This window comes from Asterias amurensis, chromosome 3 (genome assembly GCF_032118995.1).
Source record: "Asterias amurensis chromosome 3, ASM3211899v1".
In the NCBI taxonomy this organism is placed as follows: domain Eukaryota; kingdom Metazoa; phylum Echinodermata; class Asteroidea; order Forcipulatida; family Asteriidae; genus Asterias; species Asterias amurensis.
Window position 1 is genome coordinate 3,636,074 of NC_092650.1, and position 23,075 is coordinate 3,659,148.

A 23,075-nucleotide genomic window follows, 5' to 3' on the forward strand; every position below is an offset into this window, starting at 1 on the left:
CTGAAAAGGTCTCATCAGAGTCAACCATCAGCGTTGTCAACCACCGAATCATTCTTTTTAAAACCAACACTACTAAAAAGAGATTTACACCTGGTGCTATCGCAAACCTCACCTAATTTCTGAGAATCCCCTGATATTGTGAGTAAAGGGAAACAGAAAACAAATGTAAATCAAAGTCTTCATGTACACATTTGCATGTATTTTGCTGTTGAAATATTGCGAGCTGAAGGTTTATTCAGTTCCACCATAGCATACACTGCTGCACAAGATTATGCAAAAATCATGAGAAACATTCCAGCTGATTGGAACTACATCAAGTTCTTAGATCATGAAACAGGTGAACTTTGATCTTTGTAGTTCATGGTCCAAAGAAAATATGGCTATCTTTAGGGATGCTTTTCTTCACTGAACTAGACGGACAACTTCTGTGCTTGGTTCGATTGGAGATCATTTTGTCTCGTCACTGGTGTTTTAAATAGCAAATGGCCTGCACACCACTGCAAAGGGAGGACATCCTGCAAAAGTGAGTTTTTCTTTTCCGCAAAAATGTCACAACCAACAGCCGGAGTTAAACCTTTCACTGATTTAACCCACAATATACAATTGTTTTATAAACTGTCTGTAGCGTTCATTGACTTTTCTCAGAGATAAATCCAACATCATACAGGTGTTCCATCCATCTGTCTCTGCTCGATATCTTTTAAGTCTCTCTCTTTTTCATCACTTGAGAGTCTGTCAACAGATCCTTCCGCATCTCCTCCATTTATCACATCCTCCATAGACTCGGAGTCCTCCCAGTATGAGAACGCATCACATTTCTTGCCAGTAATTGGATCTGTCACGTTACCAAGACTGTAGATGATCTGTTCCATGTCGTACTTGACATTTTTGGAACGCTGTATAGGAAGCTTTTTCACCAGGACAATGTCACCTTCCTTGGCCTGTTGCTGAGCATCATGAGCAAAGACGGTCATCCTTTTTGGATAGTACTGGGGAGAAAGTAAAGAAGTATGTTTTTGTGTTAACTATAACAAGTTTCAATGAATTATTACACAAAGAAATAGAATTATTTAAAGCGAGACCCACTTCATATATAATCCAATGTACAATTGAAATAATTATCATCAAAAATCTGGAGCAAGTCCACACATGAAAAATAATCACTGAATACACAAAACTAATCTTTTATTAAGTTTTATTAGACCTTTAATTAGGGGTTAGTAAGTTAGTTAGGCTTTACTTTATAAAATTATATTTATAATTATACAAAAAAATACATTAGTAGGGCTAGGCCTAGGCGTACTTTACTACCATAATTATATTCGAAGTAAAATGTTTGGATAACTTTCCGTATGGCGCCACCACTTTTTCACTCATTTTTACAAAAAGGGATATCAATCAGGTAAATTAGATACTATATTATTTTATTTCGAATGAAAAAGTGGTGGCGCCATACGGAAACTTTTCCAAATGTTTTCTCAAAAATGCTTTGTACTATAAATAAGCTGCTGTAGGCTTCTATAACAAAAAGTTTGTATTGAAGCCAGCATAAGTCATAACTGTAACATTGACCCCCCCCCCCCCATTCCCCCAATCCCACCCCACCCCTCTTTAAAAAAATATTTACCTGCATTACGTATTCGTCCAAAACCAAACGTTCTACTCGAACTTTGGCTGTCTTCCTCATCTTCGTACCAATAACTTGGCCTAAAAGTATCTTCATGTTCCTAAGCTGATGAACTGACATTTTCCTCACACTTCACTGTTGAAATTCAACTGGTTCTTTTTGCCAAGTTACGTCCCCGCTCCTTTCTCTCTCCAGACCAGAAAATAAGAAATAATGAGCAAATTTATGTTTTGTGGCATACCGCCCTCAAGAGTCAGAAAGTTGTCAAATCGGGCAGAAGTTTCGCTGAGTAAAGAGTGAAAAGTGTAGAGTGGTGGTGTTAACTTCCTGAAAAAGCCGACAAACTTGGGTTCAAAGCAAAGATGGAGCCAGTAGAAACACAGAAAGGCATGTCCATATTTCTAGATGTAAGTTGGAGGAGTAGCGATATATTTATGAGGGAAATTAAAACGTTTTGTAATGGTTTAATAATTAAATAATGATGTCATTCTGTTGTTGACATTTTTTGTGGTGCTATTCAATTCAAGTGAACATTCCAGTGCAGGAAAAGGTGAGGGGCGGGGTCACTTTGTCATTGACAATGCAATAATTTTTCTGTCTATTGACAATGAATGTAAACACTTACTGTGATTTCGTGTTCAGCATGAGAGTTAACTAATTTCTAGTCAAACGTCATTGTATTGTAATATTTATTATCCATCATTTTTTTTTTCTCTTTATTTGATTTCAATACAATGATAAAATTGATATGATAAATTTTGAAACAATGTTATTTTTTTTTGTAAAAGAAAAGGCTAAATCATAATTTGTTTATATTATTACATAGTAAATTATTAATAATAAAAACACTTTCTTTCAGAGCGTCCTCCCTCCTTGGTTTGTGGTGTCGACACACTGTTGTGTATTCAGTTCAGTCACTTGTCAGTGTCACTGATTGATAGATAATCGTAACCCTCCTCCCGTCGGGAAGATGGAGGGTTATGGTTATCGCAACTATATGTCACTGACTGTAGTTGTTTTCTGCCAACCATGCCAACTGGGATGCAATGTATGCTTGGATTATTTATGCTCACATTCAGGCTTTTTGCATCTGGATAGTTTAAATCGTATTCCTCCATCCTCCTCACAGTTGCAAAACGAAGATAAAGGGTTTGATTATCGCAACTACAATGGAAACATCATGTTGGCGACAAACAAAAATGGTTGCATTTGAAGCAAAAAAAATCCACCACAGGCCTGGCCACGGTGCCCCTTTAAAAGTTTTCCAAATAGACTTTAAGATTTTTCTTTGTAAAATTAGAATGGCCTTGCCCTCTCAAAGATTTAAAGGCAGGTGACACTACTCAAAATAATTATCAGCATAAAACCTCACTTGGTAACAAGTACATGTAAATGGGGAGAGGTTGATGGTATAAAACATTGTGAGAAACAGCTCCCTCTGAAGTGACATAGTTGTCAAGAACGAATTTGATTTCGAGACCTCAGATTTAAAATTTGAGGTCTCAAAATCAACCATCTAAAAGCACACAACTTCGTGTGACAAGGGTGCTTTTTTCTTTTATAAATATCTCGCAACTCCGACGACCATTGAGCTAAATTTTTCACATGTCTGTTATTTTAAACGCATATGTTGAGATACACCAAGTGAGAAGGCTGGTCTTTGACAATTACTAATAGTCTGATAGTGTCCAGTGTCTTTAATTTCAGGCCTGCCACAAAAACCACCATTTCCATGTAAGTTATTGTATCGGGTGCATAACACCAATGTGAAGTTGCAAAAGAAAGATTTAATTCAAAACTTAATAATGTTGATATTTTCCTCTTTTGCAGGTGTTTCGGCGAGCTGATAAAAATGGTAAGAAGTCACAAGTCTTCCATTAATTTATACTTGATGTTAATACAATACACGCCTGACAATGCATGACAATATCAGTGCTTGAAGTTTACACAGGACTTCAAGCTTGAGTCCAGTAATTACGAGCTACAGCATCGGTCCAACTCACGACAGGAAAACTTTGGAAGCCATGGTGTTTTTCCCCCGAATATTGACATTCAGTTTGTCTGATAAATCTCTTTCAGTTATGTTTAGTATTGAAGAATTGTTAACCATTAAAGGATTTGGGTACTGCTGTAACACAAAACACAATGTCCACAGATTTGCATCAAACTTAAACTGTTTGAAGATAATGATAGTAGAAAGCGTACCTTAAAATATTAGTTGCTGAGGTGCTGTAGTTTTTGAGAAATGAGTGAAACAATGTCATGAATATACGTTTTTAGAAGCTAAAATAATTTTTGTCTCATGATCACTGAGACAGAAACTATTTTCATGATTGTTTTACTCATTTCTCAAAAACTACAGCACCTCATCAGGTAATATTTTCAGGGAAGCTTTCTACTTTCATTATCTTCAAACTGTGTAAGTTTAAAGACACTGGACACTATTGGTAATTGTCAAAGACCAGTCTTCTCACTTGGTGTATCTCAACATATGCATAAAATAACAAACCTGTGGAAATTTGAGCTCGATTGGTCGTCGGAGTTGCGAGATAACTATGAAAGAAAAAAACACCCTTGTCACACAAAGTTGTGTACTTTTAGATGCTTGATTTCGAGACCTCAAATTCTAAACTTGAGGTCTCTAAATCAAAATCGTGGAAAATTACTTCTTTTTCAAAAACTACCTCACATCAGAGGGAGCCGTTTCTCACAATGTTTTATATTATCAACCTCTCCCTATTTCTCGTTAACAAGTAAGGTTTGATACTAAAAATTATTTGGAGTAATTACCAATAGTGTCCACTGCCTTTTAATGTAAATCTGTGGATGGCATTCTGTTTTTTAAATATTTTCTTCAGATATTTTTTTCTCATTTCAATTACTGGTCTTGTAAAACAAATTCTGATCCAGTGAATAAATTGAGCTATGTACAAGCCATGTAGTCTTGTGGAATAGTTTACCCCAAATTCGAGCCATGAATACTTTAAGTTACCCTGTTCTTTCTGGGGTGTCGTGGCCGAGTGGATAAGAGCACCGAACTCAAGCTCTGATGCTTCTGTTCAGCAGAGTGTGGGTTCGAATTCCGGTAGTGACACTTGTGTCCCTGAGCACTTAACTCTAATTGCTTCTCTTCACCCAGGAGTAAATGGGTACCTGTGAGGGCAGAGATGGTTCTTGTGATTGGTTTAGCCGAGTAGTGCATGTATTGCGCACAGGCTGTATACTCCCCAGGGAGCTGGAACAATAAAGTTTGTTTATCTTATCTTATCTTATCTCAGTGTTATTTTTTTTATTGTGGTTCCAGATGACAACTGCTTGTCAGTTGACGAGTTCCGATCCTTCTTTGCGGACGGAGTTCTAAACACTGAGGATCTTGATATGTTGTTCAAGGAGATTGACACCCATAAGACCACAAACATTGACACTGGTGAACTTTGCTGTGAGTAATTATTAATTGTTTTCCCCCATTGTGATTATTCTAGTGGGTAAAAACTCTAGGGCATCATTTTGGACCCACATCTTTAAATGTTTTTCTTTTAAAGTTTGACCCTGAATTAAAACAAGGTCTTTGAAACGTTTTCTACTTTGTGCTTATCTGGTTTTAAATTCCATAATGTTCATTCTGGAGAATTATAAATGGTTATTGTCTGATTTTTGTAAAATAATTTATTAAAATGTTATTTTTTTAACAATTTTGTTTTCATTTCTGATGAGATGTGTGCGTATTGGCTTGTGCATACCCGATGGCCCTACAGACTAGCTTGTGCATGGGGAGAACTCTGAAGTTAATTTAATTAAAGTTAGGGTAATGGTAATACTGTGGAAATAAACCAAGAACAAATTTTACCCAACAAAAAAAGTGAGGCGCTGTAGAATTCATGGAAACTGTTCAGGAAATGGGTCTGGATGCAAATATCCAAATGGTTTCACTTTCACTTTGATTTTATGCTGGCTTCCCTTTTAAAGGAACACGTTGCCTTGGATCGGTCGAGTTGGTCTCTGAAAAGCGTTCTGTAACCGTTTGTTATAAAATGCACATGGGTAGAAAGATGTTGTAAAAGTAGAATACAATGATCTACACAAATGCCTCCAAATTGCGTAGTTTTCTTTTTACCTTGTACACTAACACGGCGGCCATTGTGGGAGTCAAAATTTTGACTCCCATAAATGGCCGACCGTGATAGTTCGCGACGTTAAAGGAAAACCGTGCAATTTTGAGTGATACTTGTGTAGATCATTGTATTCTACTTTAAAAACATCTTTCTAACCATATGCATTTCATAACAAACGGTTTCAAACGCTTTTTATAGACCAACTCGTCCGATCCAAGGCAACGTGTTCCTAATTAACTCCGTGGCAACAAATTCCGGCATCAGGTAGTCAGGGAGCATCAAACTGGCTTCCATATGGAGATGCTCTTTAAGATTTCTAGATAGTGACGTACCCCCAGTAATTCTTTTTCAGGCAATCCTTACGCTGCTGTTTGTTTCCTAAGTATTCCTCTGTTTTCGTAAGTCTTGGTTAGATCATTGTTGTATTCTATTGTTTTTAAAAGTCTGAATGATAAATAAATAAAGAATAAAATAATATTACACTTTTTTTTCTGTTTAACAACCAGCGTACTTTTCAAAGAATCTTGGACCGTACAGAGACATTTATGCTGGATTGGAGGATATCAATGCGTCTGTTTCCACAGCTTTGTTGACAACAGCTAAGGTAAGTTCCTTAAAGGAGAAAACTGCCTCACCTTTTCGGGAAGGAAGTCTGAGGGCCTCCACTTAAACAAGTTTCAATAAGCCATTTGTGAGTTAGGTTTGAATAATGTCTGAGACAATGACTTGCTTTGCCAATAATAATATTAATAACAATAATGACAGCTATTTATAAAGCGCTCTTACACTCGGTACCACAGTGCTATTGACCCCTTGTACGCGCGTCACACGCGGCGACTGATGCCACGCTCACCATGTTGGTGGTCAGTAGGCTTACGTGTCAACGCCGCGTCACCTAAAATTTTAATGTGCACTTCACTGAATATAACACGTTGACATTGACTACCAAAATGGCGCATCCACGATTATTCTGATGATGACGTCAGGTGAAATGGGTCAATACAAGAAACCTGTACAATAAGCAAAGAAATAGAGGTACTAATAATGGTAAAGACAGTTGGTCCTCAGGAATCAACCATTGAACAGGAAAGTTTGAGATGTTTCTTAAAAACTTCCAGTGACTCTGCGGAATGAATTTGACAAGAGCGTCAGTTCCAAAGGCTTTAGGCATGTGGGGAAAATGCGGGATCCCCAGCAGCAGAACGCACCTTCAGAACTGCAAAGAGTGAACTGTCTGAACCAGAGCGAAGGCAAAAAAAAAGTGAATTCCTCAGACTATCGAGGCAGCGAAAAAAAGGAAAAAGTACTGGACGAAGGACTTAGGCCGTTGCGCCCTTCTTCTAAACACAGGGTGACATGTACACTTCATTTTTTATTTAATTGCACAGGAATACCCAGAGAAGAGTTTCCAAGACCAGTTCAGCGTGCGATTTCTCCTGAAGGAGGTACAGAATCAACTAGGAGCCCTGCTCCAGACGGTCAGTGCAGCCTCCGACCATCTTGAAGCAGATGCAGTTAAGAAAAGGTGAGAGAAGGGGCACAAGTAGAAGTACAAAAGACTTAATTTTTACTAAGTTAGCTCTGGTGTTTCTGATCCAAAAGAAAGTAAGCAATCACCTATGGGAGCTAGAAAGAGTCCATATCGTGTCCCTACAGAGTCTAGCTGTATAATAATAATATTGAAAATAACCAGTTTTTAGTTAGCACTTTTCACACCCTAAGGGCGTCTAAACGCGCTTCCAACATTATTACCCCTGGTCACTGGGCCATTTGATTCATTCCTTAAAGGCTGTGGACACTATTGGTAATTACTCAAAATAATTATCAGCATAAAACCTCACTTGGTAACGAGTAACGGGGAGAGGTTGATAGTATAAAATATTGTGAGAAATGGCTCCCTCTTAAGTGACGAAGATTTCTAGAAAGAAGTAATTTTCCACGAATTTGATTTCAAGACCTCAAGTTTAGAATTTGAGGTCTTGAAATCAAGCATCTGAAAGCACACAACTTCGTGTGACAAGGGTTTTTTTTTCTTTCATAGTTATCTCGCAACTCCGACGACCAATTAAGCGCAAATTTTCACAGGTCTGTTATTGTATGCATATATTGAGGTACACCAAGTGAGAAGACTGGTCTTTGACAATTACCAATAGTGTCCAGTGTCTTTAAACCATCTCCACTCTCTGGGGAGTTTACAGCCTGTGCAACAAATATGCGCTACATGTATTTAAGCTATGCAACAAATATGAGCTACTAAGCTTAATCAGTCACAAGAGCCGACTTTGCCCTCACAGGTACCCATTTACCCCTGGGTGGAGAGAAGCAATTATAGTTAAGTGTCTTACTCAGGTACCAAATAATCACGACTGGGACTCGAACCCACACTCTGCTGAACAGAAACACCAGAGCTTGAGTTTGATGCTCTTATCCGCTTGGCCACGACACAAAGTGTATTAAATGGTACCTCCTCAGTGGTATTTTGGGTGATGCACAGAGTCTATGAACCCTCTGATTCTGGAAGATTCTTGGACTTAAAAAAAGGAGGGCACCCGTGACGGCAAGCCATTTTTTAAGGAATGTTCACAAGCATCAAATCTGTTGTAAGACTGGTGTCTCTGAGTGTGGACATTGGATCAATCTTTCTACTTAATTCAAAACCCCTTTTTCTTGCCTCCAATGTATTTCATCCAGGAATGGAAAGACGCAGGTTCACTTTGAAGAGCCGAAGATCAGTAGCACGGCTGGATGGATCGCACGACGGACAAGGAGGCAGCTGTCGACACAAACTAGCGTTCCTTTTGACAGTGAAAGTGAGTAGGCTACCATTAAAAGAGGCCCTGTGTCATCAAAGCGTCAGACAAGTAAGGCCAAGTAAAAAAAAACACCAGTTGATCGTCCGGGTTTTCCCAAAAAGAGGAGGATGAGGGTCTTTTTATGTTGTATTTCTTAAAGGTGGTCGCCAAGTATTTTAATTCAAACTGGCCACCATTCTTCAGCTTAAAGTCACCACTTTATGTAGTTACAAGTTCTTAAAAGATTAGTAAGTGTAATTTGAAATACACAGAAAATGTGTCAAAAAAAAAGAAAAAAAAAAAAAAGAATGCCACCTTAAAAAAAAGAATGAGGGAGGGGACGATCAACTGTTTTTGTTTTATTTTGCCTAAATACATGTAGTTGGAGGAAGACATCAGGACATAATATCGTGCAAAACTTAGAGACAACTTGAAAGACAAAATTGTTCAGGACTTTGTGCCATTAGAACTTTGAGAAAATCTCTTGTTGCAACTATGTGTATAACAAAGAATGTTTTCCTTTCCTGAAATGTGGGATATTTCTGCTTGGCACCAAAGAATGATGAATTAGTAAGCGTCAAATACAATGCAAAACGTATTGCAAGTTCTATGCTTTCTCACAGGGAAACTTTTTTTAATTCAAACTTTTATTTCATCTGATGATGCAGGCATGAATTCATTCTTCCTTCAAGTGAACCGCCTTCAAGAACTTGTGATGAATTAGTAAATAGGAAGCGTCAAATACAATGCAACATGTTTTGCAAGTTCTATATTTTATCACAGGGAAACTCTTTTTAATTCAAACTTTTATTTCATCTGGTGCAGGCATGAATTCATTCTTCCTTCAAGTGAACCGCCTTCAAGAACTTGTGATGAATTAGTAAGCGTCAAATACAATGCAAAACGTATTGCAAGTTCTATGTTTTCTCACAGGGAAACTCTTTTTAATTTCATCTGATGCAGGCATGAATTCATTCTTCCTTCAAGTGAACCGCCTTCAAGAACTTGTGGACAAGATTGAAAATAAAGTCCAAATTGATCCAGTGGATGAAGAAATAGTTACAGACGACAGCAGTCAGGTACAATTCTAACAATCTAAATCAATATATATATTTGGTTTGCGGTAACAACGCATGTGTATTGATCCTGGGATCCCCAGAAGCCTATTGTTTTTGGACCCCCTCAGATGAGTATTAAGCTTGTTACGGCTAAAACAAAAGAAATTTTGTCCGAGCAATAATTTGAAATGGACTTGGCGTATCAACTCCAAACTTGGTTTGTGGATTGGTCATGGGATCCCCCAGAAGCCTATTGTTTTTTGACCCCCTCAGTAAAATAATAAGCTCATTATGGCTAAAACAAAAGTAATATTGTCCGAGCAATAACTCGAAAAGGACTTGGTGTATCAACTCCAAATGTGGTTTGTGGATTAATCATGGGATCCCCTAGAAGCCTTCTGTTTTTGGACCACCTCAGATAAATATTAAGCTCATTATGGCTAAAACAATAACTTGAAAAGGACTTGGTGTAGCAATTCCAATCTCAGCGGGGCATTCGTGTTGTCACACACCATTCTTGTTTTGAGGATGAAGTTATCTTTTGAATGATTTTCACAGTTGTTTAGTTTGAAGTTGGAAACATAGGAGAGATTAACGAAAATTTGAAAATTTCGTTTTGTAAGAAGTGATCTGTCTCTGTCACCATCAAAGTTAGTAAGGTTGTCTAACTGTATCTCGTTTACTCGTTTCCCGGCAGGTGATGCTCGTTGCCAGAAAGCTTTGCGTCGCTGATTCACAAGACAAGGCTTTCAGATCTGTCTTGAGGACCTATTTGGAGGCGGCTGGCAAAGATGAAGGATGCCAAACGTAAGAATCATCATAGCTAATCTTTTACATGTTTTATAGGCGGTCATGCCATGTTAAAGTGTGACAGTTGATTAAACTTTTTTGAACTAGTTGTTTTGACATGCTGAGGCCTGGTACTTACATCTTCACTCACGCTACGGCATCACTCATGTTTCATTTGTGGGATCTCCGTTTTGTATAGCCCCTTTTAGGTAGCTTGGAGGTACATATAACAAAGCAACCTCACACCAATGAAGTCAATGTATTTTCATTTTGACACTCACCGTCGAAGGCAGAGTTGTAGATAGTTTTTCAAAACTTCGAGGTTGCAGCGCGAAACTTGATTATTTATTTCTCATTAAATGTGACATTGCAGGGGATGTTTTCTACTATCACCATCATTAGGCCGTGTAATTTTTATGTAAATCTGTGACCTTCACGATTTGTGTTTCTTACCAATTCTGTAACGTTCCTTTAAGATGAGAACTAGGTATAAATACTTAACTTGGGGCTTCAATAATAAAATCTCCTTTGGTGAAATGTTAACTCTGAAAAGCGCTGGTGCGATCTCTACATTCCAAACTGTAAATTCTACTGGTCTTCAGGGGAAAACCAAACTTGTTAAATATGTTCCCAGGAGGTTGTTTGTTTCTAATACTATTTTTTTTCCATTCCTAATTGTTTTCTTGCAGTTTGAGTGTTCGATCGTACTCGGGGACCAGTAACTTTGTGCTGTATGAGATTTGGGAGTCTGAAGAATTGTGGAAGAGGTAAACACTCAAACCATTTTGCTTTCTTGTTTGTGTATGTGTAACCCTAAAATTTGTGAAATGTTTATTGGTTTGAATACATACCATCGTTCATACCACAGAGATCGTGTTCGCAGTTAAAAAAATGTGTTTGGGTAAAATTACGATAGAAGTTGTACTATTTTTCAAACGGCTGTTTAGGGGTCGGCAAACTATTTTATTTCATTTTTATTAAGACAACAATAAGCTGAATAACATTTTTCATACAGAACTGTAATTTATTTTTTATTTTTTTATTCCTGCACTTACAACACGTTGTGAAAATTGAGAATTGAGTATTCAGCTGTAGTATAAAATTGATGTGTAAACCATTGAAATCATTGTTTATAATGAAATGGTATCCGTTTTATTTGAAGCCATTTCGCATCCGACGCTTCCAAGGCATTCCGTCGTAGCAATGTGGACCATCTTGAGAAACCAGAGATCTTATCCTCCATGGCCATCCCAGGTAAGTTTCTTTGGATCGATTTTATTTCATGTCATTTATTAAAACTGGTTGTGAGCCCAAGGACTCAAAAGAAGTAATAAGATAAAACTTTTAAAAACACTACTTATGGAATCAAAACCTCAGGTAATATTTCTTGAAGGCAATGAGATTATGTTGTGTCCTTTAAGCAGTGGTAATTACTCTAAATAATTATTAGCATAAAACATCATTTTGTAACGAGTAATGGGGAGCTGTTGATGGTATAAAAAAAACTATGAGGAACGGCTCCCTGTGATGAAGAAGTTTTCGCAAAAGAAGTAATTTTTTATGGATTTGATTTTGAGACCTCAGATTTAGAATTTGAGGTCTCGAAATCAAGCATCTGAAAGCACACAACTTCGTGTGACAAGGTTTTTTTTTCTTTCTTCATTATTATCTCGCAACTTTGACTACTGATTGAGCTCAAATGTTCACAGGTTTGTTATTTTATGCATATGTTGAGATACACAAAGTGGGTAGACTGGTCTTTGACAATTACCAATAGTGTCCAGTGTATTTAACTGTACATAACTTGTTGTTATTGTTATGCTCTTTTGCAGCATCTTGGATTTCGGACTCCACAGCTGGATTCAATGGGACCACATAGCTTCACTCAACCTTTACGAAAAAAATAAGTATATTTTAAACAAAACTCATTGTGCACGTTTAGTCGATGCCCATTTTAGTGCACACATTTGAGTGTGCAAGATAATGCATGGTCAATTTGAAATATTTCACGAAGTATGCAATATATTCTCAGCACTGTATTTTACTTCTGTGAGCAGGCTTGGAATTAGCAAATAAAGAGTAAATCAGGGCTGACAATTTTACAACATATTTTATTAAACATTGTGTTCTGGTCACACAGGCACATTAATTTTTGTTCCCCATAATTTCCTTATGGTGTGCTGTGTTTTGGGTTTGGGTGGGGCTATTGTTATTGTAAATTCTATAACTTCATTATACGGGGGTGTACAGATGTTATTCACTGGGTACTTTACACAGTGTGACAATGCCACCCCACAAGGTTCTCTTTGTACTGTTGCTACCCCACAAAGGAATTTTTCATGAAAGAGAATAATTGAACAACAGTGGTACAGCCGGGTAACAGACCCCTTCCAAATGACAGCAACACTGGGCCCAATTTCATAAAGCAGTGAAGCAGAAAATACTGCTTGACAAATTTCTTTGCTAAGCAAAAATCGGGCACCAACCATAACAATGTAAACTTAATGTAGTTTAGGCTGCGGGTAACCTGATTCTGCAATCCTAGTGTTTGTTTAGCGAGGTTGAAAGGAGGTTGCTCATTGGCTGATCCTGTGTGCTGCGCTAACATAATTAAGCGTATTCCATTGTTTCATCATCATTTTACCCTCTATAAATATGGCAGAAGAATGATGAGAGTTAAAGGAACACGTTTCCTTGGATCGGACGAGTTGGCCTATAAAAAGTGTTTGAAACCGTTTGTTATGAAATGCACATGGTTAGAACGATGTTTTAAAAGTTCACCCACACAAGCATCACTCAAAACTGTACGGTTTTCTTTTCACGTCGCGAACTATCACGGTCGGCCATTTGTCCATACGTGGCCCACCGTTTTATAGGACGAGGTAAAAAGAAAACCACGCAATTTCGAGGCATACTTGTGTAGATCATTGTATTCTACTTTTACAACATCTTTCCAACCATATGCATTTTATAACAAACGGTTACAATATGCTTTTCAAAGACCAACCTTACTGATCCAAGGCAATGTGTTCCTTTAGAACGGTTTGTTCAGCATTTATGATATGAAAAGTACTTAGATGATTCCTAGTATGCATTTACATCATGGTTGTTGTAGAGAGTGCATCCATTGGTCACAGCAGAAAACAATATGAAATTCTGTCACATTATACATATATTTTTTTTTATGTATCTTTTAGTTTGTATTACTTTTGTTCATTTGTTAGTATTTTGTAGAAAACAGTATATATTAAGTTTTAGTTTGTTTTGTTATAGTGACAAGTATTATAGGTTGTGGCCTAAACATTTTACTTCACAAAAAAATATATATAATGAATAGGGTAGGTGGCCTTAGCTTCCGATCCAAACCGGACCTTCTTCAGAGGCATAAAACAAGTACAAACAAATACATATCCATTTATAGAAAAAGAGAGAAGAAGAAAAAATATATATATATATCAAGTAATAAACCACAGAGGAAATTGATTGGGTAAATTGAAAAAAAAAGTTTGGCTAGAACAAATACAAATTTAAGAGAGGACTTGAACCTGTAACCTCCAGATTGATTTACCAATTGAGCTATCTAATAGCCCTAATGAATGGCTTCTAAAACACACCCCAAACAAAGGTATTGACGAAATAGGGAGAACGCCAACATTGGGCAAACGCCAACATAGGGCAAGATAGCTCAGTTGGTAGAGTGCTGGTGTCCTAGGGAAATCTATGTGCCGGAGATTGTGGGTCCCCCATATGGGAAATTAACTTAAACAAAAGCAACAACTCATTTCCTTGTGATCTTGCATTCCAAAATAATAACGAAAATTGCTAGAGACTATTAGCCTCATTATGATATTTACTTATAACTACATTGCATGAAAACAAAAATAATTAATTTTCTTCGGCCCATTTTCAATTAAAGGAACACGTTGCCTTGGATCGGTCGAGTTGGTCTTTGAAAAGCGTTTGTAACCGTTTTTTATAAAATGCATATGGGTAGAAAGATGTTGTAAAAGTAGAATACAATGATCCACACAAACATGCCTCGAAATTGCGTGGTTTTCCTTTTACCTTGTCGACAAACACGTCGGCCATTTATGGGGGTCAAAATTTTGACTCCCATAAATGGCCGACCATGTTAGTTCGCACAGTAGAAGGAAAACCACGCAATTTCGAGGCAAACTTGTGTGGATCATTGTATTCTACTTTTAAAACATCTTTCCAACCATATGCATTTTATAAAAAACGGTTACAAACGCTTTTGTTTTGACCAACTCGTCCGATCCAAGGCAACGTGTTCCTTTAAAGAACGAGCAGTTTGACTGTATTTTTGAAATTATCTATAAAGTAAATTATAAATCGTTGTTTTACTTTTCATGGAAATAAAATGTAAAGGGTTTATAGATTATAAGTTGATCATGGTGATTGTTTGTGGGTTTTTTTTTCAAGCTGGTTAGTAATGATGACTTTATCCTGGTTCAGTGACCATATTCTCTCTCAAGTTTGCTGTTCTTGTGACATTGCTGCTCCTGTCAGACTTGGGGTGGATTTCACAAAGAGTTAAAGGCAGTGGACACTACTGGTAATTACTCAAAATAATTATTGGCATAAAACATTAATTGGTGACGAGTAATGGGGAGAGGTTGATGGTATAAAACGTTGTGAGAAACGGCTCCCTCTGAAGTGCCATAGTTTTAGAGAAAGACGTAATTTTCCACGAATTTAATTTCGAGACCTCAGATTTAGAACTTGAGGTCTCGAAATCAACTATCTAAACGCACACAACTTCGTGTGACAAGGGTGTTTTTTTCTTTCATTATTATCTCGCGAGTTCGATGACCGATTGAGTTCAAATTTTCACAGGTTTGTTATTTTATGCATATGTTGAGATACACCAAGTGATAAGGCTAGTCTTTGACAATTACCAATAGTGTCCACTGCCTTTAAGACTAGTCCTAACTTCATTCACTCATTCAATGGTTTATTAAAAGTCTATTCAATTCGCTGCTAGCAGCAGCAGTTAAAACATTACATTAGTAATTAAAATGGCATTAAAACTATTGCACTCAAATACAGGGTTTATAAAACTGTTGACTCTAAATGGGAGGGATTTAATCAATCCAAAGGACTGCAATCAGGGACCAATCCACTTCATGCACCAAAATTAAGCCCGAGGCACTGAAATTTGTAGGACTAGTCCGGGGGGAATATCAAAGTTAGGACGAGTATCTTGTCCTAACTAGAGATAAGACTAGTTGACTTAACTCTTTGTGAAATCCACCCTCATGGGGCAGTTGTTAATAAACAAACCAAGCAGGTTGGCATGGACTACTAATTGTTGGTGTACACCTCAATTGAAGGCCTACAAATTGTGTCAAAATTCAACGTTGCTGGAATTTTCTAACAAATCCAACACTACTTTTGAACAACTTTGTGAAACATTGTTACAAACCGTCTGTTTTTGCTTTGAATTTTAGGGCTTAGTTTTCCAACCTCAGTTGGCAGGATCCTCGGGCTTTTGTGTTACAATTGAAAGTTCAAAAGCTGCATGAGGGCATCACAGCGCCAATTGTGTAAACAAGTTGTCCTCAATTGTCTAGCAAAAGATGATGCAGGAATTTGGGCTTCACAATGTTAGATTTATACCCTATTGTGTTGTACGCTGCAGGGTCTTTATGCCCCTTGTTTTTTCACTGCACATCAGAAATAGATTTTGGAGCGATGAAATAATGTCTGTTGATCTTTCTAATAAAAAATCTACTATTCCAATTTTGATTTAATCGCATTTGGTCAAAATGTCCATCAATTACATATTTCCCCAGTACAGCCTTTTCTTTGTAATAATTTATAGAGGTTTTAAAATAATGTACTTTCCATCCACATCCTTAATCGATTCATCCCATCCCCCTCCAAGTTGGACAGAACACGTCACGAGAGGGGGTACAATTTTCGTCCACTAAAAAACAACAAAAATGTAAAAACGGCAATCATAAATATGGCGTCCGAAGAGTTCACACTGAGGAGTCGCTGATGGTAAATGCTGATAAGACGTGATAATCTGTGACTTAAGTTCGTTTGCTGTAATCCTCAAGTAGGAGCCAGTGGTAACAGAATTTGTGCAAAGTTTGAGCTTGTTCTCATTCCGTAAAAGAGCTAAACAAATACGTCATTTGACAACCTTGGATTGGGTTTTGAACGACGAACCGGTGGCGGTGCTGTGTGTTGTGTGGTTGATCAATTCAAAGATCAAATCAACAACAAACTGCGGAAGTGCACAAACTAAATTCGTGAGTAGCGCGTTGTTAAAAGTGCTTATTTTTTGGCATGCATTTTTGTCTCGACTGTGACAATTTGATGGTTCCCCTTTAAGAACATAAAAATGGTCATGGCAGTTAATTGACACTAACTTAAACCCAATCAAGGTTCAACCAACTTGCTCAACTTTCAAGTTCAAAGAATGGTTAAAAAAAGTGGCGTGCATTTGTGAAGATTAACTTTCATTTGTGTTGTATAAGGTTGCCAGTTGATATCCCTAAACTGAAGTAAATGAGCGAGTAAACCTAGTTGCCACTATGAACACCAAAGTCAAAGAAGAGGACAAAAAGTTCATTGAATGTGTGCGTCAGTTTCCAAACTTGTACAATAAAAAGCTCAAGGAATATCGGGACTTGGATAATGCCTTGTCAACGTGGAAGGCGATCGCCGCAACCTGCGGAAAGGATTGGAAGGAGTGCAAGCAGAAGTGGAGAAAACTACGAGACGCTTATGTCAAAGTGAAGAAGAATGAATACAGAAAGGCCAAAGGAGGCGACACTGCGGAGAAGCACACAACAAATTGGCCACACTATGAATCCATGTCATTCCTTGAAGAACACATCAGGCACAAAGATGTTGGAGAAGTGGATCAGACCGATAATTCGTGAGTGTCTGACTTTGACTTTGAGTACCTATTCCGGAAAAGTTTCTATACTGCCACCACTTGTGCATTTGTCATGCAATCAACAGAATGGTATCTGATTTACTCAAATGAGATGTTGCTTTTTGTTGAAAAAAGCTGGTTGCAGGAGGGTACAAAAAGTTTTCCCCTATTCCAAACAAATAAGAAATTCGTTCTAGAAGTTTTAGTTACATGTAGCTGAATATTTGAGTTTAACTTGAATGTTTTGACAAAATAATGACAATCTCTAAACATTTGAAATGGTGTTTTGAGTCAAATTTTAGTTTGAATATCGAGTCAATTCAAGTTAAAAATAAATTCGCTTTTTAATTTCCTGGTCTGACACAAAATTTACTGGCCTCTCTCTGGCAAGTGATGTGGTGAAAGAAATTGAGCCCTGCGGGTCTTGGCCTTGGTGTCACTTCAAAACTTTCCCATAAACATACACACAGGGCTGTATGCTTCGTTTTTGAAAGGGCAAGGGCACCAAGGCATTTTCTCTTTGGCAAAGGGCACCCTATTAGGAAATTGTAAATTTCTACTGGAGCAATTCAAGGGCACCAAGGCAATGGCAAGGGGCAACGGAGGCAATCGCCTCCGTTGCCTCTGTGAAGTATCAGGCCTGTACACATATGTATGATTTTCCAATGAAAGTTCACCTACATGTACCCTTTGCAAAAAAAATGGCCTTGCCCTCACAAAATTGAAATTCCAGACGTATCCTGCAAAATTTGAGTTAGACTAAGAGTTTGACTGAATGGATTTATCACATTGATTTAAAAACTGAATTTTTAGCCAAACCTCTGTATTTATATTCACATCTTATTTTTTTTAAATGCTGTGTTGTTTTCAGCACTGACGACACGTTGGAATTTGAGGTCGACAATGATCAGAGAGCTCTATGCAACGAGGGAGCATCCGGGAGCAGTGTTATTCCAACAACCATACACATAGCTCAACCCCTCTCGTCCTCCTCCAGGGATCACTTTGGCGGTGCCTCATCTTCCTCTGAAGACTCCCCGCGAGCCAAGAAAGCGAAAAGAATGGACATCGTCGAGATGGCCATTCTGGAAAGCCTCGCTCACAGCCGACCGAGAATGGACACCAACGAAGATGAAGACGAACTCTTCGGTAAGATGATCGCCGCCACTTTGAAAAAGTTTGGCGCCAGAGAAAAAGCGCTGTGCAAATTTAAGATTCAGCAGGTCCTATTCGAACAGGAAGAACTCAATTTTAGTGGAGCTGTAACTGTAACTAGCATTAAGCAAGATGTAAGTTTTTAAGCAGTTATTTTTTGAATAGTTTGAAATTTGTCAAGGTTGAAAGGTGTACAGTATTTTAATTTTTTTTTTTTATTATTATTGTTTTCAATTTTTTCAAGGTAAAACGATGTATTAAAAGAAGTGTTTTTTTTTTTAATATTAATTATTGTTTTTATTTGTCAAGTTTAAGAGATGTTTTTTAAAGGTGCTAATCTTGTTGCAGTTATCCTGAACACTTCAGTGTTACATAAAATTGTCACCTTTAATCAGCCTTGAATTTTAAGCTGGCAGAATGTACAGTACCATGTTATGTAGAATGGGGTGTGGCTTCGAGTTTGGCAGAATTTAATTTAACACACCACTTTTTAAATACATTATTCAGCGCTGGGTTTTAATTAAGCATTCCTTTCAATAACTCAATATTCAGGAATGACAAAGCACCATTATTATCTATTGTGTACCATAGTACCAAATAGAATCAAGGGTTGTAAAATGGCTCAACAAGTTTTCAGATGTGCCCCAGTCTTTTTGATTTGAGGTGTGCGATTCAAGTGCACATTGTTGGTCGTTTGTAGGGTTGTTTGAAACATCAGAATTTTGGGGGAACTTAGTGTTTGCACCTCTTGGATGTTTTAATAAAATGCACGAGTCTGTCAGCTTTTTCACTGAGAGAATTTGGAAGGGTCCTTGGGTGTTTTGTATTTTGGCTAGCAGACCATTGTTAAAGTCATGTTTTCTTCCGTTTGGTCTGTTTGCAAATTGTTTCTACAGGAAGATCTTGGGTCAATCTCATAAAGAGTTAGAAAAAGTCCTGGGAGATACTAAAAAACTTACGGCGAGTAACTCGTCCTAACTCGGAGATAAGACTAGTCTTTTAACTATTTGTGAAGTCCACCCCCAGGTCCTGTAGCTCTTCGGTAAAAAAAACCATGTTGTGTCACTGGTTACATGGTCTGAATAGACTTTTTTAGCAGCTTTTGATTTTATCGATTTTGACACCTTTTTTTTTAATGATACCGCATTGTGTCTCTTATCTTCACTCTATGGTAACTAAACACCAAATAGATAAACTTGGATACGAACTGTATGCCCGCTCTAGTGATTAAAGGCAGTGGACACTATTGGTAATTACTCAAATATTTATTAGCCTAAAACCTTTCTTGGTAACGAGTAATGGGGAGCTGTTGATAGTTTACAACATTGTGAGAAAAGGCTCCCTCTGAAGTAATGTAGTTTCTGAGAAAGAAGTTGTCCTCCACGAATTTGATTTCGAGACCTCAGATTTAGAATTTGAGGTCTTAAAATCAAGCATCTGAAAGCACACAACTTCATGTGACAAGGGTGTTTTTTCTTTCATTATTATCTCACAACCTCGACGACCGATTGAGCTCAAATTTTCACAGGTTTGTTATTTTATGCATGTTTGCATACACCAAGTGAGAAAACTGGTCTTGGCAATTACCAATAGTGTCCAGTGTCTTTAAGCAATTGTTGTTTCGGCCCCAGTACCATGGAGCAATCAACTCAAGTTTATTGCTCCATGCCACCAGTACCAAATTCATGAAATCAGATAACTTAATTAATATAAATCCCCTGAATGTTCTTTGTCACAACTTCCAAATATTGTTTATAAGTTTGATTTACAAATATTTAACTTAAATGTAGAAAAAAACAATTATCAAGAGCAGATTTTGTGCATGCACCAGTAATATAAAATTTGATTTGACCCAAAGGAGTTTCACTAAAGTGTATTTAAATCTTGCCATGAATTACTTTCCTTCAACTATTGACTGTAAACACATTATTAATATTTCAAAGGTCATATTTTATTGTATCAATCAATGCAGCAGCTGTTCACTGAAGTTTCAAATTCTGGAAACAAAACACAATTTGCCTTCAAGAACGAGCCACAAAATGCAATTATTACAACTGAACAGTGGAAGTTTGTTTTGTCTCGATATTCGCTGCAAGTCACACTCATTCAAACATACAAAATAATAATACATGAAGGCATCGTTACATTTCAAATATAAATTTTAGTTATTATTAATCAAACGCTTAGTATTCTGCAAGGATTTTAAAACTATTCTTGAATATGGAAGTTCACTGTTTTTAGGTCGGGATTTCCATACGTCATGTACGTTGGTGTTGCGATATTAGGGAATCTATTCTTGAATATTATGGAAGTTCACTGTTTTTAGGTTGGGATTTCCATACGTTGGTGTTGCGATATTAGGGAATAGGCCTTTCAAGCCATTTGGGCAATTCCACGGTAAAGGAAGGACGTTTTGACTCATTAAACAACATTAAAATCATGGATATCATTAACAGTTCAATTAGTTTCATTAAGCAAATGTCACAGTTTCTTTTATTAATGACTGCCTTCAAAATGGCCTCCTCGTTTTGGCTGAAAAACGTTTAGTTTATAAAATATGAATATTAAAAAGGTCGGTAACGGAAGGACACCATTGGCGTCCTGTTGTTTAATGAGTCCAAACGTCCTTCCGTTACAGTGGAATTGCCCATTTGTGAGTTAGATTTGAAACATGTTCCAGGAATTTGAATGTAAGTGGTAAGTTGTGGTGACTGAGCAAGTCATTGTACCAGACAAGATTAAAATCTAAGGCTGTGTCCGAATTGGTGACTTCGGCTACAGCTACGGCTAGATCAGCGCATCTGTCAGTGTTGAAGAATGGCAGACGCGCGTGCCCTAGCTGTAGCTGTAGCCAAAGTCGCCAATTCGGACACGGCCTTACTTGTTAAAAAGTTTTGGCCATGACATGAACAATCGCTAGTCACTTTCTGAATGAATTTTATGTAACGTAATTTACCCAGAAGTTTCAGCTTCATTAGTCGTCAATTTTTTGAGAAAAAGGTAATGAAAAAGGAGAGTTGTGTAAATTTGTGTGTAAGTGCTTAAGTAACTTTTGTCTCCTGAGACATAAAAATAATTGTTGGGAATTTGTTGTGGTATTGTTTTACTCACTTCTCAAAAACTACAGCACCCCAGCAAGTAATATTTAACATTATTTTCGAACTATGTAAGTTTAATGTAATCTGTTGACACTGTGTTTTGTGTGGTACAACAAGTAACCAAACCCTTTAAGGTCATGTTTGCCAGTATGGTTTTTATTGAGGTGAGGTCAACTAATTTTAAATTGTTTAAGTGTACTCCTCTCTCACAGTCACACCTTTTGGATTGAAAGTCAGCACTTGTATATTTAAAAAGGAAACTTCAAAGTTTTACATTCTGGGTATGTTAGTTTTGAAGTGCAGTTTCCAGTGCATCATTGGACAAAAATTGTAAAAAACAATAAATGGTAACGATGTTCAGAATTCTGAATCGATAGTTTTACAGAAAATCAAACTTAAACAAATATTTTCAATTTGAAAATTTCTGCCATATTAGATCAGATTGCATGTTTACTTATATTCTTGTTAACTTGACAGTGTAACTTCAAGCTTTGTACAGCTTTAATGTGTACATCATGTAAATATTTCTTAGTATTATTATCACACAATTTACAACACAATAGACTCTTTGCTTATATTAATTCCATTGGCTTATAATAATGAATTTGTTTTCTTCTTGAGTATTTATTAACAGTTGTATCCGGGAGTTTACTAGTTGTTAGCTACTTCCTCTGGATATTTTTACATACTCAGTCTACAAAGTAAGACGGTCTAACTGTCGGAAATTGCGTTGACTTTGTGAAACTAGAAATTACACAATTGAATGTTTACTTTTTAGTAATTAGTTGCAAAAAAGCTTGCACACAAAATCTCAGTGTGTGTGCTCATACGATGTTTTGAATTATTAATTGAATGTCATTTTCGGTCAAATAGAAAAATAAAAACTTGTTTTGTTTGAGTTAGACTTGTGGACAAGTCGTTAATGGTCCCACGCGATGAGATAGTCGGGTTGTGGCGGTGCTCTCGCGAGATCACTGCTCTCGCGCGAATTGCTGGTTGCCCGACTTCTCACCAGCAGTTCATGATCTCACAAGCACCGCCACAACTCGACTATCTCACCACATGGAACCATTAACGCCTTGTCCACAAGTCTATGTTTGAGTAGGTTTTCAATTTTTTTAATGTGGACTGTAAAACCGTTCGAGAAAATATTGTTTCTTCACCATAGGTTTTTGTTTAGTTTGTAAATAAACATAATAAAGCTTTTAAGTTTTAATCATCTGTGAAACTGTGTTGTCACTTTGTTTTATTTCTTGAGTACAACTAATGAAGTTCTTGAATAGGGACGTTGCAGAAGTGAAGGGCGCTAATTTTGAAAGAGGCAATAAAGGGGATTTAGTTTGTCAGTTAATGTTGCTGTAACCATAAGCTACAAACGAAGCTACAAACTTAAACTGGGAAATTATAGCCCCACCCCCTCCTTCGCCCTGGTCCGGCCCGGCCAACCCCACTTTCTTGCCCCTTTGTTCAAATCAGATTCTAATTGTTCCTCCATGTTCGATGTCAATTAATTATAGCATTTGGGCAGGAT

The 23,075-nt window shown here is 37.3% G+C and overlaps 3 protein-coding genes across 3 annotated transcripts; 2 read left to right on the forward strand and 1 right to left on the reverse strand.

Annotated features, from left to right (window-relative positions):
• Positions 1-90: 90 nt before the first annotated feature.
• Positions 91-1,857, reverse strand: LOC139934617 (small ribosomal subunit protein uS17m-like). Its single transcript, XM_071928906.1, has 2 exons — positions 1,628-1,857; positions 91-989 (listed from the first exon to the last, which is right to left on the reverse strand). The coding sequence occupies exons 1-2, from the start codon at positions 1,745-1,747 to the stop codon at positions 660-662; spliced, it is 450 nt and encodes a 149-aa protein (XP_071785007.1). The 5' UTR covers positions 1,748-1,857; the 3' UTR covers positions 91-659.
• A 42-nt stretch (positions 1,858-1,899) lies between these two features.
• On the forward strand, positions 1,900-14,391 carry LOC139934616 (N-terminal EF-hand calcium-binding protein 1-like). The gene is made up of 11 exons (XM_071928905.1): positions 1,900-2,034; positions 3,458-3,482; positions 4,932-5,066; positions 6,246-6,343; positions 7,128-7,264; positions 8,431-8,549; positions 9,495-9,610; positions 10,287-10,396; positions 11,068-11,145; positions 11,541-11,632; positions 12,211-14,391. The coding sequence occupies exons 1-11, from the start codon at positions 1,990-1,992 to the stop codon at positions 12,255-12,257; spliced, it is 1,002 nt and encodes a 333-aa protein (XP_071785006.1). The 5' UTR covers positions 1,900-1,989; the 3' UTR covers positions 12,258-14,391.
• A 1,924-nt stretch (positions 14,392-16,315) lies between these two features.
• Positions 16,316-22,763, forward strand: LOC139935002 (uncharacterized). Its single transcript, XM_071929444.1, has 2 exons — positions 16,316-17,291; positions 18,163-22,763. Exons 1-2 carry the CDS (start codon positions 16,945-16,947, stop codon positions 18,590-18,592), a joined length of 777 nt encoding a protein of 258 aa, XP_071785545.1. The 5' UTR covers positions 16,316-16,944; the 3' UTR covers positions 18,593-22,763.
• The last annotated feature ends 312 nt before the right edge of the window (positions 22,764-23,075 follow it).

Excerpts from the sequence above, each read along its gene's own strand:
- LOC139935002 (XM_071929444.1), top strand. The coding sequence starts at position 16,945 with ATGAACACCAAAGTCAAAGAAGAGGACAAAAAGTTCATTGAATGTGTG. Across the intron at positions 17,292-18,162 it reads GTGGATCAGACCGATAATTC|CACTGACGACACGTTGGAAT; the intron begins GTGAGTGTCTGA and ends TGTTGTTTTCAG.
- LOC139934617 (XM_071928906.1), bottom strand. The coding sequence starts at position 1,747 with ATGTCAGTTCATCAGCTTAGGAACATGAAGATACTTTTAGGCCAAGTT. Across the intron at positions 990-1,627 it reads TGGACGAATACGTAATGCAG|TACTATCCAAAAAGGATGAC; the intron begins GTAAATATTTTT and ends CTTTCTCCCCAG.
- LOC139934616 (XM_071928905.1), top strand. The coding sequence starts at position 1,990 with ATGGAGCCAGTAGAAACACAGAAAGGCATGTCCATATTTCTAGAT. Across the intron at positions 5,067-6,245 it reads TGACACTGGTGAACTTTGCT|CGTACTTTTCAAAGAATCTT; the intron begins GTGAGTAATTAT and ends TTTAACAACCAG. Across the intron at positions 8,550-9,494 it reads CGTTCCTTTTGACAGTGAAA|GCATGAATTCATTCTTCCTT; the intron begins GTGAGTAGGCTA and ends CATCTGATGCAG.